Below are 20383 nucleotides of genomic sequence, written 5' to 3' on the forward strand. Positions count from 1 at the left end.
GCCCGGCCACTCTTGGAACCTGCCGACCCAGCCACAGGCGGACACTGAGGCTGGACGGAGATGCCTCCGAGTCCAGGAGGCCCCTCTGTTCTCGTGCCCGAGGACCCCTTGCCCCTCCGGTATCTGAGACACAGGAAGAATACAAGTAGGAGAACACCCTGCATTTACCTTTGCTGGGGTTTGCAAAGCGTCTCAGCGGCGTCAGGTGGGGACACGTCCTTGCAGGTAGGGTGGGTAGGATTCTAAACTTGCCGTCACCACCCTCTGCCCGTGTAGACGACCCTCACCCGCCGTGGTCAGATCACCTGGTGGTGAAACCATGCCAACCACTTGTCCACTCCCCTGGGAGAGAATCTAGGGGTGTGTGTGGTGCCCCCCGTGGCCAGCCCAGGAATGCTCTGTAATATCTGGGGGGGCGGGGGGCACCCCCAGGGCCCCCAGGACCGAAGCCCTCCTTCCCCGAGCGCCGTGCCAGAGCCCCTCCCCGAACCTGCTCTCTGTGGGGAGAGCCACCGCCTTCCAGGGTGAGCGCCCCCATGGCTAATCCACTGGGTGTGAGGGCGTGGAGAAAGGCCCGGCCCTTGGCCCTTGCTTCAGCGTGGGGCAGCCCTGGAGGGCATCCTGGGGCAGAGCTGCCCTGGGAGGAGCTGAGCCTCTGCTGTGACTGCTCCACCACTGCCCTCCTCTGCTGCCGGCCCTGCTCCCCACCCCCTGCCCCTGCGGGTGTGGGTCTCCACAGTGCTCCCAGGGAAGTTCCTTGAGCACAGCCCAGAGATCTCAGGGTCTGTTTCCCTGGGAACAGGCCTCTGACGATAGCGGGTCCTCAGTTTCAGTGTCTGACAGGCCAGAGGGAAGGTGGTGAGCCTTGCTGAGATCCCAGCCCCGTCTGTCTGGCTCAGGCTGAGCCCCGCAAGACAGTCTCTCCCGAGTGGTCTCTGCTGCCACCTGCCTTTGCTGGTTGTCAGAGCATCAGGGATGGCTTTAAGCACCCTCTTTCCCGGGCTCCCAGGGAATTCATTTGACATATTTGTGGTGCAGTTCTGCGCCGCCCTTTTTTTTTTTTTTTTTTTTTTTTTTTTTTTTTGCGGTACGTGGGCCTCTCACTGTTGTGGCCTCTCCCGTTGCGGAGCACAGAGTCCGGACGTGCAGGCTCAGCGGCCTTGGCTCACGGGCTCAGCCGCTCTGCGGCATGTGGGATCTTCCCGGACTGGGGCACGAACCCGTGTCCCCTGCATCGGCAGGCGGACTCTCAACCACTGCGCCACCAGGGAAGCCCTGCGCCGCCCATTTCTAGAGAAAGTTGGCTTCTGAAGAGGAGAGGTGCTTGGAACACGTGAGTGATTTCTCACTTTAAAGAAAAGCGTTGGAAAGAAACTGCGTCACCGGGTGTGTGGGTGCCGAGTGCGTTTCCTGGACTAGAGAAGCTGGGCTCAGGGGAACTGGCCGGGTGCGGGGGCAGCTGGAACCCGACAGTCGTCAGGGGCAGGCTGCTGGTCTGAGCGGCTGAACAGACTGTTCTTTTCAAATGATTTAATTTTTCTCTCCATTAGTTACTCTGTGAGAGGAATATAACAGTACCTCCCTGTTACTGCCCAGCCCCTGTGGGAAGAGTTGTGAAGCTACTTAGGGTTTTTCTTTTTCTTCTTCTTTTAAATAAAAAAGCTGTCCAGAATACATGGCTAAACTTGAGAGAATTATCCCCAAATCAAGAAGGAAGAGCGATGTGTGTAATTTGGAAGAGTGCACTCACTGGCTTAGGGTTGGCTGGCCTCAGCCGTGCTCGGCACACATCACAGGGCCCCCTCCCCGCCCCTGAGCTTATGCTGGTGCCTGTGCTCATGACCGCAACACGGAGGACGTGACGGGAGGCCAGAGCCGCTGAGAGGCTCTCGGCCCTGCCTCACCTGGTCACGTTCTCCCGTTTTAGTCCCAGCCAAGTAATGGGCGTGTTTCTAGACCCCAGGGGAGCAGCCCTCAGCCTGAGGGTTCCACGATGTGGAGCCCGGCCACTCTGCAGAAGAAAAGCCAGGTCTGACTCGGGATGCAAGACTCACAGGTGCCCTCTGTGGCTACTTTTTAAAGGCTGCCAGACGTCAGCCTTCTAGTAGCTAAGATGTAGTGGCTCTTCCTCCTTAAGAGTTGCCTTCTGTTTATTAAAGTAGCTATTGTAGAACATAAGACTTCTGGTCTTTTCCATGTGTTGTAATTTTCTTGGACCTGTATTATCATTTAATGTGCATACATGGAGACAGAGAGAAATGATAGTGTTCTTCGCATGCCTACCGTGTGCCGGGCACTGTGATAAACTCGTGAAGCTCACTGTTTAATTGTTCAGATGAGGAAACTGAGGCAGGGAGCTGGAAGGATACAGGGCTTGGTCTGGCAGAACTGGGATTTAATTACACTCTGCAGTCTGGCTCCGAGCCTGCAGCCTCCGCCCCTTGGATGTCACACAGCAGCCTTCAGGCTCCTGACCCCCTGCAGCGATGGGCATGGCCCTCCTTCTCACCATCACTCTCCCCCTTACCATGCTTGCTCGCGCTCTCTCGCGCTCTCTCTCTCTCTCTCTCTCTGGTCTCCTCCCTTCTTCCCTTCCTTCCTTCCTTATTTATCCTTTGTCACAACCTCCCAGTTGAAAACCAGTGCAATACTGCCCTCCAGTGTTTGTTTATTCATTCATCGGCTACTCATTAGATGCCTCCTATGGGTCTGATGGTGTTGGCACCAGGGATACACCAGGGGAAGACTGCAGACGGGCTCTGTCCCCACAGAGCTTACGGCCCACACGTTTTGTACATTAAATGCAATTGGAAAAAAACTATCATATATGGAGACCCCCTCTCCCAAATCTAGTAAGAAATCTGTTAGGTATCAAGCTTATGTTACCTACCAAATATACAGTTATTTAATAACAGAGAACTACAGAAACAAGGTATAGTTCATAATAATAAAATGATTAGTATATTCAGACAATAGAACACTATGCAGCATCTAAGGTAGTGACTTAGGGAATCCCCTGGTGGTCCAGTGGTTAGCACTTGGTGCTTTCATGGCCAAGGGGCCCCGGTTCAGTCCCTGGTTGGGGAACTAAGATCCCACAAACCTTGTGGCACAGCCAAAAAAAAAAAAAAAAGAAGAAAGCTTTCCTTAAAAAAAAAAAAGTACTGACCGGAGCAATGTGTATCATCATGAATACATCTCAAAAACATAGTTGAAAACAAGTTACAGAAGTGTAATCAGCATAGCATATAACAGGACACAGTATAATACAGGACAAGAGCATCTTACCATAGGATACAATGCAGTATAATACAGTGCCCTGCAAAAGCTTCATACAGTGTAATATCATTTGTGTAAGAATTTAAAAACATCCAGAACAATACTGTGTATTATCTTGGGCACGTCCACATATAGTAAACCTGAAAAACCATTCGAGGAAAAACCACACGCCAATTTTTGGACACTCTCTGGTGTGGGAAGGAAGGTTGAGGCTTTAACAAACGTTAAAGGTTTCACAGACGTGCAAAATTTAGCCATTGGTTCATCTGTTTTGGTGCCTGGTTACCGTCACCTTTGGTGCTTTTCTGTATATTGAGAACGTTCACTGATTAAACTTGAACAGGTGACATGGGCGTGTTGTGCGCTTCTCCGTGTCTGGCGTGTGCACATTTCTGGCATTGCTGTCACATGGATGTTCCTGTAAAGAAACACTGTAGCTACAGAGGTTTGGGGTGTGCGGGGGGTGTCAGCCTCCTGGGTCCCCAGCAGGGGGCGCGGTGGCATAGCGGCCGCGAGGCGGCTGGGCAGCACCGCGGAAGGGGCAGAAAGGAAGGGCATTCAATAAGCACGTGCAGCTTTCTGTGGGCTATAGGAAGGGGCCCAGAATCCCCCCCGTTTGGCCCCTTAACACCCATCACGTTCCTCTGCACATCTGTTGCCTTGGCTGTTTCCGAGGCTCAGGATGCAGAGACGGTGCCAGACACACACGTGCCCAGAGCTTCCTTTGCTGTTGCATCGATGGGCCTGACGCTGACGTGCGGGGAGCTTTTTCCTGTCCAGGTGACCAGGGAACCTTCCTTTTCTTCCAGGTGGAAAAGGATTATTCTTACTTGAAGGAGATTTGCGATCATCAGGCAGAACAGCTGAGCAGAACCAGCCTGAAGCTGCAGGAGAAAGCGTCGGAGAGTGACGCAGAGATTAAAGACATGAAGGAGACCATATTCGAGCTGGAGGACCAGGTGGAGCAGCATCGAGCCGTCAAGTTACACAATAAGCAGCTCATCAGTGAGCTGGAAAGTAAGTGGAGCCAAGCCCAGGGCGAGTGTGGGTCAGGAGGGAGGGGAGGATGCCGGTGAGAGGTCTTCCTTTTGCGTGCGCTGTGGTCTCCCGGGAAGAGTGGCGGTTAAAAGAGACAGAGTCATCAGTCTCCTCGACTGAGCTGCAAAGCAGGCGATGCAGAAGAAAGACTGTTGATCGTGGGCGGGCAGTGTGTGGGGTTAGGAGCACCGTGTGTGAGCCGCTGCTGACCACACGGCAGGTGCCAACCGGTGTTGCCATTGGGCTCTGATGGATAGAAAGGCAGGGGGCAGGGGGTCGGACGTATTCGAATGGCGTGTGCTCTTGGCCTCAGGAGAAAACAATTCCAGCATGGGCCCCATGGACGGTTGGTATCAGATGACTTACAGTTGTTACCCACTTCTCACTCAAGAGGCACCAGTATATGCCTTACTTGTGAACCGGCTGCTTGTTTTGAATAGGGAGGGATGTTTGTCAGAGATTAGTTAAACATTGCCTGCCTTGTCCAAATAAGCCTTATCAAATGATCGCATCTAATGTGTGTTCCCTTCGTAACAAAAGAATTAGCGTGCAGAGCTTTTAGTGGCACCGGCCTTACTGACAATAGCACGGCTGGTTGCCTGAGAAGTCCCCCAACGGGTACAGCCCATCCTGATTATTTGAGGAACCCTTATTTTCGAACTCACCTGCTCGCCCAGACTGACTTGTAACCCCCCAAACCAGTACCCCCAGCGCTCCCACTGCTGCTGGCGCCCGTGCAGAGCAGTGGAAAGCTTGAGCCTCCCGATGTGCAAAACGTCGGGACCAGAGGCCCACGGGAGCGTAGCCCGTCTTTGCCACGGGAGCTGATCCTGTGTGCCTGGCGACTGTACGTACCTGCCTCGATCGTGGCACCTGGCCACGTAGTCTCTGCCTCGCTCCGGTGGTCAGCGTCACAGCTACTTCGTGTGCAATATGGGGGTGACGACAGGACACTCAGCATCACTGTCACCCAGGCTCTTCTCAGAGATCACACCTGAGAGGACAGCAGAATACCTGACGCCGGACTGGACAAGTACAAGTACAAGAAACAGGAGGAGACCTGTTTCGTTTGTATTTTGTTTGATTTTGCTTCAGTGATTTATTGTTGTTGAGAATTCGGTCATACTGTCCCCAAATCCTAAAAAGTCAGCACAGACACACCAAGAAAGCAGCATGTAATTACTGTCCAGAGCACATGTCAGGCCCACTCCCTCTGGTTACGTCATAACGTGTCCAAGACTGAAAAGAACAATGACAGACCTGCATCTTTTGAGAAGCCGTTAACGTCTGTTGGGGACGTTAGGGTGTTGATAGGTGTCTTTTCACCAGGAGATGCGGGGACACGAAAATCCATCACGAGATGAACCACTCCTCCCCCTTAAGACCCTTCAGAGGAATGGACAGAAAGATAAAAAGAAGTTACGGAGCACTGTCCTTTTCTGCACCATTGACCCCAAACACAAATCCTCAGGTCCCACGTGTGAACCTGAACTGCTGGGGTAGAACCTGACCATGTGTGGGTTTTTTGAAGCTTTTCTGGTAATTCTGGTTCATATCCTTAATAGACGAGGACAGCTTTGGAGGGACCGTGAGGACCCACTGGAGAACTTACACTACGTGTAACGGACGCGATCAGATTTAAACTGAACGACTCTTGATAGCAACATGGAGAGAACTAGAGGCAGAGAGGGACTGAGGATTTTTTTTTTTAGTTTCTAATTCAATTTTATTTTACTATTTTTTTTATTGAAGTAGAATTGATGTAGAATAGTGTATAAGTTACGGGTGTATAAGATAGTGATTCAGAATTTTTGAAGTGTTAGTCCATTTATAGTTATTATAAAATATTGGCTGTATTTCCCGTGTTGTAAAATATATCCTTGTAGATTATTTTATACCTAATAGTTTGTACCTCTTAATCCCCAGCCCCCGCTTTCCTCTCCCCACTGGTAACCGCTAGTTTGTTCTCTGTGTCTGCGAGTCTGCTTCTTTTTGGTTGTATTTACTGGTTTGTTGTATTCTTTAGATTCCACGTATAAGTGAGATCATAGAGTATTTGTCTTTCTCATTCTGACTTATTTCACTGAGCATAACACCCTCCAAGTAAGATGTTCTTTACTAGGGAAAGGAAGTCCAGTCCCCAGTGGAGCTGTTAACGTACACCCGCCAGATCCTTGTCACCCTGGGAGATTCTGAGTCTGTGCAGAGTCTGGGGCTTGAACATCTGCTCTTTTGGAAAGCTTCCCAAGTGATTCAGAGTTTTAACTGCAGTTAAGTCCCATGGCTGTAGAAACTGACCTAAAAGTCAAAACGGTAATAACCAGCCATATCCGCTGTTACGCAAAAGCCCTCCCTCCACCTCACAGTGATGAAGGACGTTCAGGATGCCGCGTGCACTTCCAGGGAGGCCGAGAGTAAGTGTGTGAGTGTGAGCCACTGTTTGCTCTCTTCCCGGAGCTCTCTGAGGCTGTGCCCTAACCTCACACCGCCGCTTTCCCGAATCATCCCGCTCTCTCTTGGAGGAGCCCGCGCCTCTGGCTCCCGTGCTCAGGACACTGAAATGGGGCCCCAGCAAGGGGTGGGCTTCAAAGCCTGTTGCAGGATCTGGGTCTGCTCTGCTTCCGAGCTTAGCTTCTCCCCAGAGTCTCGAGACTTTTCCAACTCTGTCTGCCTGTTCATTTCCAGGCAATGTGATGAAACTGGAGGAACAGAAGTCGGACCTGGAGAGGCAGCTGAAGACTCTGACGAAGCAGATAAAGGTGAGACGTGGTCACGGCAGGGATGGGACGCCCTCCATCATTTTACTGGAAGTGTCCCCGTTAACATAGGTTTGGACACCTTTGAGAGGTACCCTGATGACTCTCTGGCCCGCTGTGAATAGCAGGTTTGCGGGGCCTGGGCCCTGGAACCACGAATGGTGTGGCCGGGAGGGAAGTTCAGGCGGCCTTGATTTCAGGACAGGCACTCCGACCCCCGAGGGTGCAGCCCTGCCTGCGCCTTTTCCCGGCGGCGAGGCTGCTACGGCCGGCCTCGCTCGGGGACCCACCCGGCGCCCCGCAGCCCCTGCCCGGGGGCCGGCCTGACGCGGGCATGGACTGTGGCTCTTCTAGGACGAGACGGAGGAGTGGCGGCGCTTCCAGGCTGACCTGCAGACAGCGGTGGTGGTGGCCAACGACATCAAGTGTGAGGCCCAGCAGGAGCTGCGTGCTGTCAGGCGGCGGCTGCTGGAGGAGGAGGAGAAGAACGCCCGGCTGCAGAAGGCCCTGGGGGACGCGCGGGCCCGCGGCAGGTGGGTCAGTGCCGCACGCAACCTGGGCCGGGCCCACCTGCTCTCCTGGCCGGGGCCACTGGCATCCACGCACGTGATGCTGGGTGTCTGTCCTGAGCCCTCCCCTCCCCTCCAGGTCCCTCTGCCCCCATCCCCGACCAGGGAATAACTAACCCCACGGCCAGGGAATAACTAACCCCCGGCCAGGGAATAACTAACCCCCGGCCAGGGTATAACTAACCCCACGGCCAGAGAATAACTAACCCAGGCTAGAGAATAACTAACTCCCGGCCAGGGAATAACTAACCCCATGGCCAGGGAATAACTAACCCCACGGCTAAGGAATAACTAACCCCATGACCAGGGTATAATTAACCCAGGCTAGAGAATAACTAACTCCTGGCCAGGGAATAACTAACCCCATGGCCAGGGAATAACTAACCCCACGGCTAAGGAATAACTAACCCCATGACCAGGGTATAATTAACCCAGGCTAGAGAATAACTAACTCCTGGCCAGGGAATAAATAGCTCCACAGCCAGGGAATAACTAAATCCCGGCCAGAGAATAACTAACCCCACGGCCAGAGAATAACTAACCCCTGGCCAGGGAGTAACTAACCCCACGGCCAGGGAATAACTAACCCCACGGCCAGAGAATAACTAACCCCGGCCAGGGAATAACTAACCCCACGGCCAGGGAATAACTAACCCCACGGCCAGAGAATAACTAACCCCACGGCCAGGGAATAACTAACCCCTGGCCAGGGAATAACTAACCCCACGGCCAGAGAATAACTAACCCCACGGCCAGAGAATAACTAACCCCGGCCAGGGAATAACTAACCCCACGGCCAGGGAATAACTAACCCCTCGGCCAGGGAATAACTAACCCCACGGCCAGGGAATAACTAACCCCACGGCCAGGGAATAACTAACCCTCGGCCAGGGAATAACTAACCCCACGGCCAGAGAATAACTAACCCCACGGCCAGGGAATAACTAACCCCACGGCCAGGGAATAACTAACCCACGGCCAGGGAATAACTAACTCCCGGCCAGGGAATAACTAACTCCCAGCCAGAGAATAACTAACCCCACGGCCAGGGAATAACTAACCCCACGGCCAGGGAATAACTAACCCCACGGCCAGGGAATAATTAACCCCACGGCCAGGGAATAATTAACCCCACGGCCAGGGAATAACTAACCCCACGGCCAGAGAATAACTAACCCCACGGACAGAGAATAACTAACCCCCGGCCAGGGAATAACTAACCCCATGGCCAGAGAATAACTAACCCCACGGACAGAGAATAACTAACCCCCGGCCAGGGAATAACTAACCCCACGGCCAGAGAATAACTAACCCCCGGCCAGGGAATAACTAACCCCACGGACAGGGAATAACTAACCCACGGCCAGAGAATAACTAACTCCCGGCCAGGGAATAACTAACTCCCGGCCAGAGAATAACTAACCCCACGGCCAGAGAATAACTAACCCCAGGCCAGGGAATAACTAACCCCACGGCCAGAGAATAACTAACCCCCGGCCAGGGAATAACTAACCCCACGGCCAGGGAATAACTAACCCACGGCCAGAGAATAACTAACTCCCGGCCAGGGAATAACTAACTCCCGGCCAGAGAATAACTAACCCCACGGCCAGAGAATAACTAACCCCCGGCCAGGGAATAACTAACCCCACGGCCAGAGAATAACTAACCCCACGGCCAGGGAATAACTAACCCCACGGCCAGGGAATAACTAACCCCACGGCCAGGGAATAACTAACCCCACGGCCAGGGAATAACTAACCCCACGGCCAGAGAATAACTAACCCCCGGCCAGGGAATAACTAACCCCACGGCCAGAGAATAACTAACCCCCGGCCAGGGAATAACTAACCCCACGGCCAGGGAATAACTAACCCATGGCCAGGGAATAACTAACTCCCTGCCAGGGAATAACTAACTCCCGGCCAGAGAATAACTAACCCCACGGCCAGAGAATAACTAACCCCACGGCCAGAGAATAACTAACCCCAAGCCAGGGAATAACTAACCCCACGGCAGGGAATAGCTAACCCCACGGCCAGGGAATAACTAACCCCCTGGCCAGGGAATAACTGATCCCCCACCAGGGAATAACTAACTCCCGGCCAGGGAATAACTAAGCCGCTGCCAGGGAATAACTAGCTCCATGGTAGAAATATTCCGCTCAACACCGTCACCGCCATTCCCGGTGGTGGGAAAGCTCATCACTCGAGGGGACAAAGTTTTAGCCAAGTCCCCTCCAGGTTTGGAGGAAAGGATGCTCTTACATCTCATTGTCGGTCTGGGCAATTCGTGTTGGTCACCCTCACCCAATGGGAGAAACTTGACCGCTTCCTGGGGTCTGGCCACCAGGTGGAGGCCTCACTGTCCTGGCCCAGGACCTGCTTCTGTATTAGCAGCCCCCGTCGGCTCCCTGCAGAAGACCTTGAAATAAGCCACTTTATTAAAAAGGGTAAGCATGGAGAGCATGCGTCCGGCTGATACGTGATTCTTCCCTTCTGCTCTCGAGGGGAACATCACAGTCCGTTACCCAAACAGGCCCTTCTTAACAGCGAGCCTTCAGAATAAGCTGTTCCCAAAGTGAGCCCAGAGTTGGTTATTGTTTAAAATTTAAATGGTTTACAAACAAGACTATCAACAGTATTTTAGGCTTCAGCTAATGCAGTGCTGTCTTTTTCGCAATCAGGAGTAGATGTCTTTGACGTTGAGATTCTTGGTTATTAGAAGTTATTTTGAGTTTTTGGATTTCTCTCAACATAAAATGTAGTAGAATTTAAAAATCAGATTTATTAAATTCTGGATGCAGATTTGTACAGTTTGCCCTTTTTACCTGTTTTCCAGGGTTGACAGGGGCTGGATTCCGAGCCTCTGGGTCTGATATAGTATCATGAACTTCACAGCAGTGGAAGGCGTAGATTTCTGCTCAGAATTCTCTTTTGATTCTCTTACCAGACTTGCTTCAATCAATCTGGTGGCCCTTTGTTTATGAAAATCAAGATCATAATTTTATAGTCACACCTATACCCTCTGGCCACCAAAAGCACGTGAATTTTAAGGGAGAAGCAGAATAGGAAAACTAGATTTCATAGTGTTCCCTACTGAAATGATTGTGAGGTCATCCTGGTTTGCTTTGGTGTCAGCTTTTGTTTATTTGTCCATGTGTCTTGCTTTTCTATTGTGTGTCTTTGGAAGAGGAACCACATCATAACCTGCATTGCTTCATATATATGTGAATTTACAGATAAATGATAAAAGACAAGCCTTGAGTTTAAGAGGTGGCCCTAAATAAGTTATTGTATGGGATGCTGCATTTCTTACTTAGATTCTAAGATACAGGTCAGATTATACAACTGGAACCCTGATACCATAGGAAATCTGCGTGCATCTTGACAATTTAGGGCCCCATGTGCTACATCCAACATTTTCAAACTTAGGGTCACTTTTTTTTTCAAACACAGTATGTTTCTCTTTTGATTTTCCAGTGATTTGCAAACCTACCTCCTAATTCCAGCAGTTTAATCCCTTATCACAAAATGTTTCAAAATTGGAGAACTGACACCAGTTCAGAACATGGCATGCTACTGAAACCCTGCAGGCGTCCGTGGGTTTCTTGGCTGTCATTGCCCTTCATATGATTGCCAGAGTGGTTCCTTGTCTGATTTTGCACTGCCCCGGCTAGCTGCCCCTTCTAAAGCATTGGGTGTTGGAAAGTTACTTGCTGATGGCTCCACCTCTTCCTGAACCTACCACGTGAGCCAGACTTGCAGCCAGCTGACACCCTCCGAGATCCCAGAGCCGCAGAGGGTTTCCATCTTGGCTGCCTGGGTTCTTGACTTTGACAGTCTTCTGACAAGAACTCAGAATTCCTTCTCGGTTCAGCCACAGCCAAAGAACTTGCAGAAAATTCTCTGATGGGGTCCTCCAAGTACAACCAAGAGAAAGTAAGAGCATCAGAAAAGCGACTTGATCGTGACCCTGGATGGACTGATCCGCATTCTCATCAACTGGCATTCGAGAGATCATAGGCCAGTAGGAAGGCAGGTGGGGTGCCTGGGTGTGAAGGCAAGTTAGCGTTTATTACCAAGAACTTAATAGTTGAAGTGGAACATTACTTAATGTAGTAGTTTTAGATGATTCTAAAGCTTAGCTCATTAGCCATCTTCAATCCTGTGATGTTTTCAGAGGTATTTTTATTTTGGAGTCAGAATAACTGATGTTAAGATACATGGGAAAATGAGGCTCTGGTCTCATCTTTGCCACCAACTGGCAAGGTTTTCTTCCCAGACCGAGCTCCTTCCTCTCTTAAATGAGAAGGTAAGGGCTTCCCTGGTGGCGCAGTGGTTAAGAATCCGCCTGCCAAGGCAGGGGACACGGGTTCAAGCCCTGGTCCGGGAAGATCCCACAGGCCATGGAGCAACTAAGCCCGTGCGCCACAACTACTGAGCCTGTGCTCTAGAGCCCACGAGCCACAACTACTGAGCCCACGTGCCACAAATACTGAAGCCCGCACGCATAGAGCCCGTGCTCCGCAACAAGAGAAGCCACCGCAGTGAGAAGCCTGCGCACCACAACGAAGAGTAGACCCTGCTCACCGCAACTAGAGAAAGCCTGCGCACCGCAACGAAGACCCAATGCAGCCAATAAATAAATAAATAAATTAATTTTTTTAACAAATGAGAAGGTAAGAGTAGGTTGGATTTTAAGACCCCCCCTAAGCTCTGTTCTGAGACTGGTTGGTCAGGGAGCCTTTCTCTGATGGGGGAGTCAGGGACACATGTGCCCCAGTACCACATTCCCAGCGCAAGCCTTGGGTCTCCCTTACACAGTGTCATCTCCGTATTGTAGCTGGGCCGTGGACCTCCTCTTTCTCTTCCAGAAATTTGAACAAACCCGTGTAGTTTTTGTGGACCTGAAAATGATCTGTTTTGCCAGACACAGAAATTATTGGATGGAAGGATAATGAATAACTTTTTCAACTGTGGCTGCTTCTTGTTTTGAACCATTAAGAGAAACACAATGAAATTAAAACTTTCACCAAAGTTAAAACATCAGAACTTTTTCCGGAAAAGTTGAGTCCTTGGGATTTAGAGAACACACGTGCAGCTCGACTTAATGCCTTGATGGGCCACATGCAGCCTTTCTAACAGAAGACACTGTCGGTGATATGTACATGACACGGGCGTCTCAAACAGTAGCAGGGAGAGACCTTTGTGTGCCTTCTGTTACTCTGACACAGTATGGACCATTGTTTTTATGGTGACTCATTCGATTTTTGCTGTATGTATCATATGACACCAATAAGCAGCCTCTTAAAGAGTTAAACACACTGAATGTCTGTGCCTAAATAACTGTATCAGTTTCTAAAATAGAACGTCAAAGGTTCCCAGTGTGTTTAGCTTGTACCACTGGTTCTCTCGTTGTCACCTCTGAACTGAGCAGCATGGCGGCCAGTCACTGCCAGACTCTCTGGAATTGGCTTTTAACTCTGTGTGTGCACACGTGCATTCTGCCCTGACGTCAGCTGTGTGCCTGTGCGCCCTGTGTGTTGTTCTTACAGCTGTAATGTGTCACAGCCGCTCGCTGGGTGTCTGGAGCTGTCACTGGAAAGGGAAAGTAGGAAGTTGGAGGCATAGCTTCTTGGGTCACTGAGATGACTTGTCCAGCTCTCTCCCTATGGATGCTTTGATACAGCATCTCTGGCCCTCCAGCGAAGGGGCCAGTTCTCGTGGGGATTCCTGAGCAGTTTCCAAGCGAACCTCCAACTGTTGGGGGCCTCTGGCATTTTATTTGCCCCTCGAAGTAGAAACCGGTCCTCTGGTATCCCAGCAAGCATAATCCTCTCACTCTCATATGACTTATTTTTTCATAGCTTCAATTTGCATCTGTGGCATTAGAGCTGTAGCCTATGATTCTAAAGAGCTACGTCTGCTTCTCTGCTCCCAGGCCTCTGTCTTTACAGATTTGCTTTAAAAAGTGGGCGTGAGCTTCCCGGAAGCCTTTAGAATGTGTATACTGTAATAGTAAAAGAAATATTTTTTTTAATTTTTTTTATTTTTTGGCCTTAACTGTAGGACAGTACAGGGAAGCACGAGCCATTCTGTCAATTACAGGGACCTGATTTGGTTGGTCTTGGACATCTCTGCCGACACCCTTGTCTGTTGGTGACGGTCTAGTGGGAGGAGCCCAGCGTTTTGAAGTTTTAGCATTTTCTCTGTCTGAAGACCTTTGACTTCCAAAAGAGATGGGGACAGTCGAAATTCAGACGTGCTGCTCTGAGCTTTTCCCCGTGGACAGCGCCAGCTGTTAGTCCTTGTGTGTGTAGACTAAGGTAGTGTTGCGTTAAGTAACACCTTTACCAGCCTTTGCCTCCCATTTCTATTTTCCAGCTCCATGGTCTCTGTCAGCTATAGCAGAGCAGGTGGTGGAAGAGAGGCCGCCCAGCCCTTGCCATGATGGGAAACCACAGCCATTTCTGTGTGAAAGGGGGAATGTGTAGAGGAGAAATAACCTTTTGATAAAGAACCAAACGGTCTCCTTAGAACAGCCACTGTTGCCCAGTCATTGTCATCAAGTCTCTTTACCTTTTTTTTTTTTCTTTTTGCATTTTGGAGTCAACTCTGCACAAAGATGATCCTTCCCTCTTTTTTTTTTTTCTTTATTCTTCTCAGAAGATTCAGCAGTCTTTTGTTTGGAGCACAAAATAAAGTTGTTCTGCAAAACAAAGTCTGTCGTGAAAAAATTTTTGAGATGCAGCCAGAGTGCTGAGCGAGGGCCGTGGCGTTGCACGTGCAGAGTGAACACAGCCCAGGCTGTGCTTTACTTTTCTGGAGTTTATTTTTATGTTTCCTTTTGAATACAGTGTCTGATAAGCTTGGAATTAACACTGTTTTAGGTGAAATAGGAAGCTGTCTGCATGACGTCTCGTTCTGAAGAAGTTAGAAAGCTCTGCTTCCTCTGTGTCAAGTCTTGATTTCACCTTTTCAAGCTGGGGTCTGACTTCCTTCAGCTCGTCTGAAACAAGCCACCACCATATTTTGGGCCGATTTCCAAAATCTCTTTGGGGTTCAATATGCATAGATGTTTGCTTGATTGTAAAGGATGTAGTTGAATCAGATAAGCTTCTGTGGTGATGATGCTAATTGGAATTGAACTGAGAACTAACGAACAACAACAAAAGCCTTGTAAATAAAACTCACCCTGGAAATCTAAAGACTTTTTCAATCCAGAAGCATGAACTCAGAGGGATCCAAGATCCAAAGTGTGACTTGAAACTCTTGGAAGTCCGTACGTTTGTTAAGATCTGGGTCCAATTCAGCCTCTATCCGGCAGAACTCATTGCAGCTCTCGTGTGAAGAGCTTCTAGACCATTAGCTACGTCATCAGGAAGGTGAGACAAGATGGGATCCACGGAAAATTAGGAACAGGAAAGCCCTTTAACTCAGGAGGACATTGTGGATGTCAAACAAGAGAGCACAGAGTCACTAGAAAAATTTGGCTTGGTGACAGAAAGAGGAGAGGTCAATGTCCTCTCTGTAAAAATAGTTGTGACACTCGCTGGAGTTGTCCTAGTGGGACAGGAATTTATATACTGGGAGATCTTTACCTCGGACTGAGAATCCTTAGAATGATATAAAACTCATTTGCCAAGTGTTTTCAAATACAAACAAGAAAAATGCAATCGCAGCTTCAAATGCACAGCTGTCTCTGCCACACATATTTTGATCTGTCTTTCTCTGGGGACTGTTGAGTATTTTTATATGTAAGCGTTTACGAAGTGCTAAATAAACATGTCGTTATTTAGAAGAGTCTTTTGCCTGATTTTTAATCACTGGCCACGTTTCTGCAGGGCCTTCCGGTCGCTTTGTTCTCAGTTTTCCAGGGTGTGTAGTTTCAGAACTTCAAAGCCACGTCAGATGACTGGATTTGAGGCAGAAGCAAACAGTATTTTCAATGCAAGTTGTAGATAGGAGGTTGATTTTTAAGTACAAATGTTATTTTTTTTTAATGATTTCATTATTGGAAACGAGGGCAAGGAGCAAATATAATAATTTTGCATAAATGAATTTTTAATTAAAGATTCTGAAGTATTGCAAAGTACAGGACATGGTATTTGAAGTCTAGAACTGTCTTGTTGAAATTTAAAAACAAATAGTAGATTGTTTGATGATTTACTGTATTGGATTTCTTCTTAATTATGAAGTAATGTTTTGGTGAACCAGTGATAAAATGGAGGCGTGAAAGAAAACTACTCATCCTTCTCCCCCTTGAGTAGCGTCCTGGAAGGTAATCAGTATTCTTCATCTGTTTTACACACATACTCTCTCAGATATTTGGTCTGCTTTCTTTATTTAATCTGATGTGAGGAGTGGGTCTTCTTCTTCCAGATGGACAGCCAGTCACGCCAGCACCCTTTATTATATTACCATACCATCCTTTGCCCACAGAACTGAAATCCCACCTTGACGTCGTTCATTTCATCCGTTTTTAGAGAGACTTTCCCAGTATGCTCTTGTTCTTTTTTCTCTGGAGCTGATGCTGCTTTAAACAGTCTTCATGGGATTATTAGATTGCTAATATAATTTTTTACACTCGGCCTTTCACCTTAAAGTGTCATCTTTCATATACTTTCCTGAATTTTATTGTATTCTGAAGGCAGATGCTTTTAAGTTTCTAAATCTGTTTCCTGTTCTGTATTTACAAATGTCTATTCTCCCTTGAGTGCGGTGACTCTTTTCAGTTTATACTGTGAAATCTATTCATAGATCAGGGCCTGTTTTTTCCCATCACTTATTCTTGCTTCAGTGGATAAAAGTGTATCAGGGCCTGTCACTCACCCAGGATCAGTGTCTGGATTCTGCCTCGATCTGTGCTCGCTCTGCCTGACTGCTCTTGAAATCTTCTTCTCGTATCTTAAACTTGAAGGAAGCCTCTTTAAGGTAGATTTCTGTTGCATGTTGGAGACACAGACAGGGCAAGGAGGAGTGCGGAGGAAGAGGTGCCAGCGGGGGAAATTCACCCATGTCTGGTTTCTTCTCTGTTTGGAGGAGGCGGCATGTAGGAGCTGGTTTTCGGGGTCTGTTTTGCTTGGCCGTTGTCCATTTCAGGCATGTCCTGTGGCCTTTCCCCATCTGCCCCTTTTTACTACTGTCCTTCGTGCCAGGAATCAACCACCCCGGCCTCCTTGGACAGGCGTGTCTTTCTTTGTGTCACTGATCCTTTGCAGGAGGGGTGCTCTGCCTGTCCCCCAGGTGTTGCTTCCAGCCCTGGCCGCCCTCCAGGACCCGGGGCCTCAGTGGGGTTTCCCACATCTTCAATCTCTTTGCAAGGGAATCGGGGTAAACCGGTAGTATTTTTCTCATCACCTTCCCCCACTTATTCTCTGCGTCGCAGAAATTCTTCAAAGTCTGAGGCACGGACATGCTATCTTTCTGTAGTTTCTCCCGATTGTGGAGGCAGCAGTGGTGTAATGCGACGTTTCCCAAACGTAGTTAACCTTTGAATACCTTAAAACTAATTGCAAGCAATAACTCGCATGTCCTTGGATCAGAACCAACAGCATCGCCGAGCTGTGCCCTGTGTGATGACCTAAGAGCCGTAGAAAACCGACACTATTTGAAGATTCTGTTCTGTAACCAAACAAGGGAAGCCGTGCGTTAGAGGCATTAGACAACATTTAATAAGTAAGGGGGGGCTTCCCTGGTGGCGCAGTGGTTGAGAGTCCGCCTGCCGATGCAGGGGACACGGGTTCGTGCCCCGGTCCGGGAAGATCCCACATGCCGTGGAGCGGCTGGGCCCGTGAGCCATGGCCGCTGAGCCTGCACGTCCGGAGCCTGTGCTCCGCAGCGGGAGAGGCCACAACAGTGAGAGGCCCGCGTACGGCAAAAAAAAAAAAAAGTAAGGGGTAAGTGCAGACATAGGCACGTGTACATGTTTAAATACCAATGAGAGGTACAGAAGGTAGGCAGCAGTCAGCAAGCAGGGGGCATGGTCCACAGGCAGGACACACCCCCATCTCCTGTGTTGGTGCCTCGGGTGACCTCACATACAACTGACTCTCTGTCGTTCTCAGAGATGGGTTGCCACCTCCTAAGAGCAGAGTACCCCATAAAAATAAAAGCAAGGAAAGAAATATTGGTAGCATTTTTCTTAAATATACATTAAACAAATTTGGAGAAGTCCCATCAGCATTATTACTTTTTTTTTTAAGAGCCCTTTGTGCCTCTCACAGGACACCCACGCGTCATAGAAAAACCTGAGAAAGGCATGTCAAACAGCTGGGTTTTCACCCCAGATTCACCACATACAAGCCTTATGACCTTCATCAAGTGTTTCATCTAAAATGAAGGATTGTAACTTACGGAGTTTTTGCGGAAAAGTAAATTAGATAATGTTTTTAAGACCCATGGTATGGGCCGTGGAGTTACATATCAGACACAGATTTTTTTGTGGAAATTATTCATTGTCAGCAGAGTTGTACATGCTGGGAGCAGACGGGAAACATGCCTCGTTTCTGTGGTTGGTTAAACGTGGTCCCTAAATGACACAGCTGTCTGAGCTGCACCTGAGAAGCAGACTGCGCAAAGCGTAAGAAGAGCAGCTGCAGGAGGCTTTTGTGTGCAGTTGTATTTACAGCACCGTGCAAGCTGTCGTTTTGGGCGATTCAAGGGATTTCCAAGGCTCCGTTGGCTATACGTGTGAATTTTACTTTACACATCAACCCGAGAGCTTCTCGTGTGTCTTAGGAGGCTGTAGCTGACCATGAACAGTATTTAACCCACAGTGGGCCCTTGGAGTGTTTCCTTAGTGAATTGGCTAGTGTACACCTGGTTGTATGCTTGAGTATTTCTTAGTATCCTTTATAGAATACAGAGTATTCTTCTGCAGAACAGAGGGAATGTCGTACTCGGTTTATCGCTGGGGTTGTTGCTGGTCGATCCCAACAGTCTGAAGCCAGGTGGTGTCCCTGCTCACTGTTACAGTGCTGATGGGACCAACAGCGTCCTATGCGTCTTCCCCCTACACACACACACACACACACACACACCCCTATGCATCTTATCCCTAGACACACACACACACACACACTTCTGTGGGTCTTCTCCCTAGACACACACGCACACACACACACCCTATGCATCTTCTCCCTAGACACACACACACACACACACACACACTTCTGTGGGTCTTCTCCCTAGATACACACACACACACACACACTTCTGTGGGTTTTCTCCTTAGACACACACACACACACCACACACACACACCCCTATGCTTCTTCTCCCTAGACACACACACACTTCTATGGTTCTTCTCCCTACACACCACACACACACACAAACACACACTTCTGTGGGTCTTCTCCCTAGACACACACACACACACACACTTCTGTGGTTCTTCTCCCTAGACACACACACACACACACACACTTCTGTGGGTCTTCTCCGTAGACACACACACACACACACACACACACTTCTATGGGTCTTCTCCCTAGACACACACACACACGCACACATATATCACTGTTACGTAACGTGGTAGGTCTTTAGTCCAGTAGCTTCGTTAACCTACTTAAACAACTGGCTGGGTTTTCTCACACTCATTCTTGCTGTCCTAGCCCAGCAGACTAGCGTTGCTAGTGTGGAACGCTGCCCTTGATACCTGAAAGCAGCGGGGCTGGGATTGGTTCTTGCATCCTTGCTACTTCCTTATGGTGTTGAAACGAGTCCTCTGTACCATTTGATGTTGTGAGTCACAGAGAAACTTAGGTAATCAAAGGGAGCATCTCAGCGGAATGTAATTTTATTCTTATTAAATAATCAAGGAGTGAAATAAAAGTGGATTTTTAAAAACAGTCTTCCTTTGAGGGGTTCTCTAAATCCTCCAGGCCAGGTGGCAGGACGGGTGCATGGATGGGTAAGAAGGTGCCCTCTTTATCACCTTCCTGAGAATGGCTGGGACAGAAATGAGAGGTTTTTTCCTTGCTTATACCTTACCTGATTTCGCTCTCTTTCTTCCTACTTACCATCTGATTTTATACTGTGTGACACAACAGGGAAAATAACAAGAACCAACCCCATTCGATTAAAAAAAAACAACAGGGCTTCCCTGGTGGCACAGTGGTTGAGAGTCCGCCTGCCGATGCAGGGGACACGGGTTCGTGCCCCGGTCTGGGAAGATCCCACATGCCGCAGAGCGGCTGGACCCGTGAGCCATGGCCGCTGAGCCTGCGCGTCCGGAGCCTGTGCTCCGCAGCGGGAGAGGCCACAGCAGTGAGAGGCCCGCATACCGCAAAAAAAAAAAAAAAAAAAAAAAACCACACAAACCCGTACCAATTTCTGAAATACCTGATATTTCGTTCCAGAAAAGTCATCAATTTACTGATTTTTTTTTTCACTCAAAAGAAGGGACTGTGAAGACAAGAGTGTAGGGCAGTGTGACTAAAATGTTTTAAGTTCTGTTTCACTTAAATTTATTCTACTCACGTTGATTACAGAGCAACAGGAGAAAGCTTTGAGGATTAAGGACAAGTAAATTCAACCGCAGAAGCTTATGAGTAGCTAGGTTCCTTTCAAAAAGAACAATAAATGAATATTTTAAACTTCCACTGACCTTATTTAAAGTACACTGTCGGAGTATTCTGTTTGAGCCATTCTCATAAATTAGTCATCTTTTTGCAAAACAGCTGTGGCAATTTGACACAATAGAAAGAGCAGTGATTTAGGAATGGGAAGT

General features: G+C 48.9%; 1 protein-coding gene across 2 annotated transcripts in view; it reads left to right on the top strand.

Annotated features, from left to right (window-relative positions):
- The window catches only part of SPECC1 (sperm antigen with calponin homology and coiled-coil domains 1), a 134752-nt gene that overhangs the window by 51196 nt on the left and 63173 nt on the right, over positions 1-20383 (top strand). Inside the window, exons 3-6 of one of the 2 annotated variants that reach the window (XM_082605267.1) lie at positions 4089-4296; positions 7003-7076; positions 7428-7606; positions 14029-15436. In XM_082605267.1, the coding sequence (XP_082461393.1) occupies positions 4089-4296; positions 7003-7076; positions 7428-7606; positions 14029-14095 (528 nt within the window). In that variant the 3' untranslated portion in view covers positions 14096-15436. Of the gene's footprint in view, positions 1-4088; positions 4297-7002; positions 7077-7427; positions 7607-14028; positions 15437-20383 lie in introns of those variants that run through there. The other variant, XM_082605266.1, reaches the window with a different exon arrangement.

This window comes from Mesoplodon mirus (assembly GCF_964341445.2).
Source record: "Mesoplodon mirus genome assembly, chromosome: 18".
Lineage (NCBI taxonomy): Eukaryota > Metazoa > Chordata > Mammalia > Artiodactyla > Ziphiidae > Mesoplodon > Mesoplodon mirus.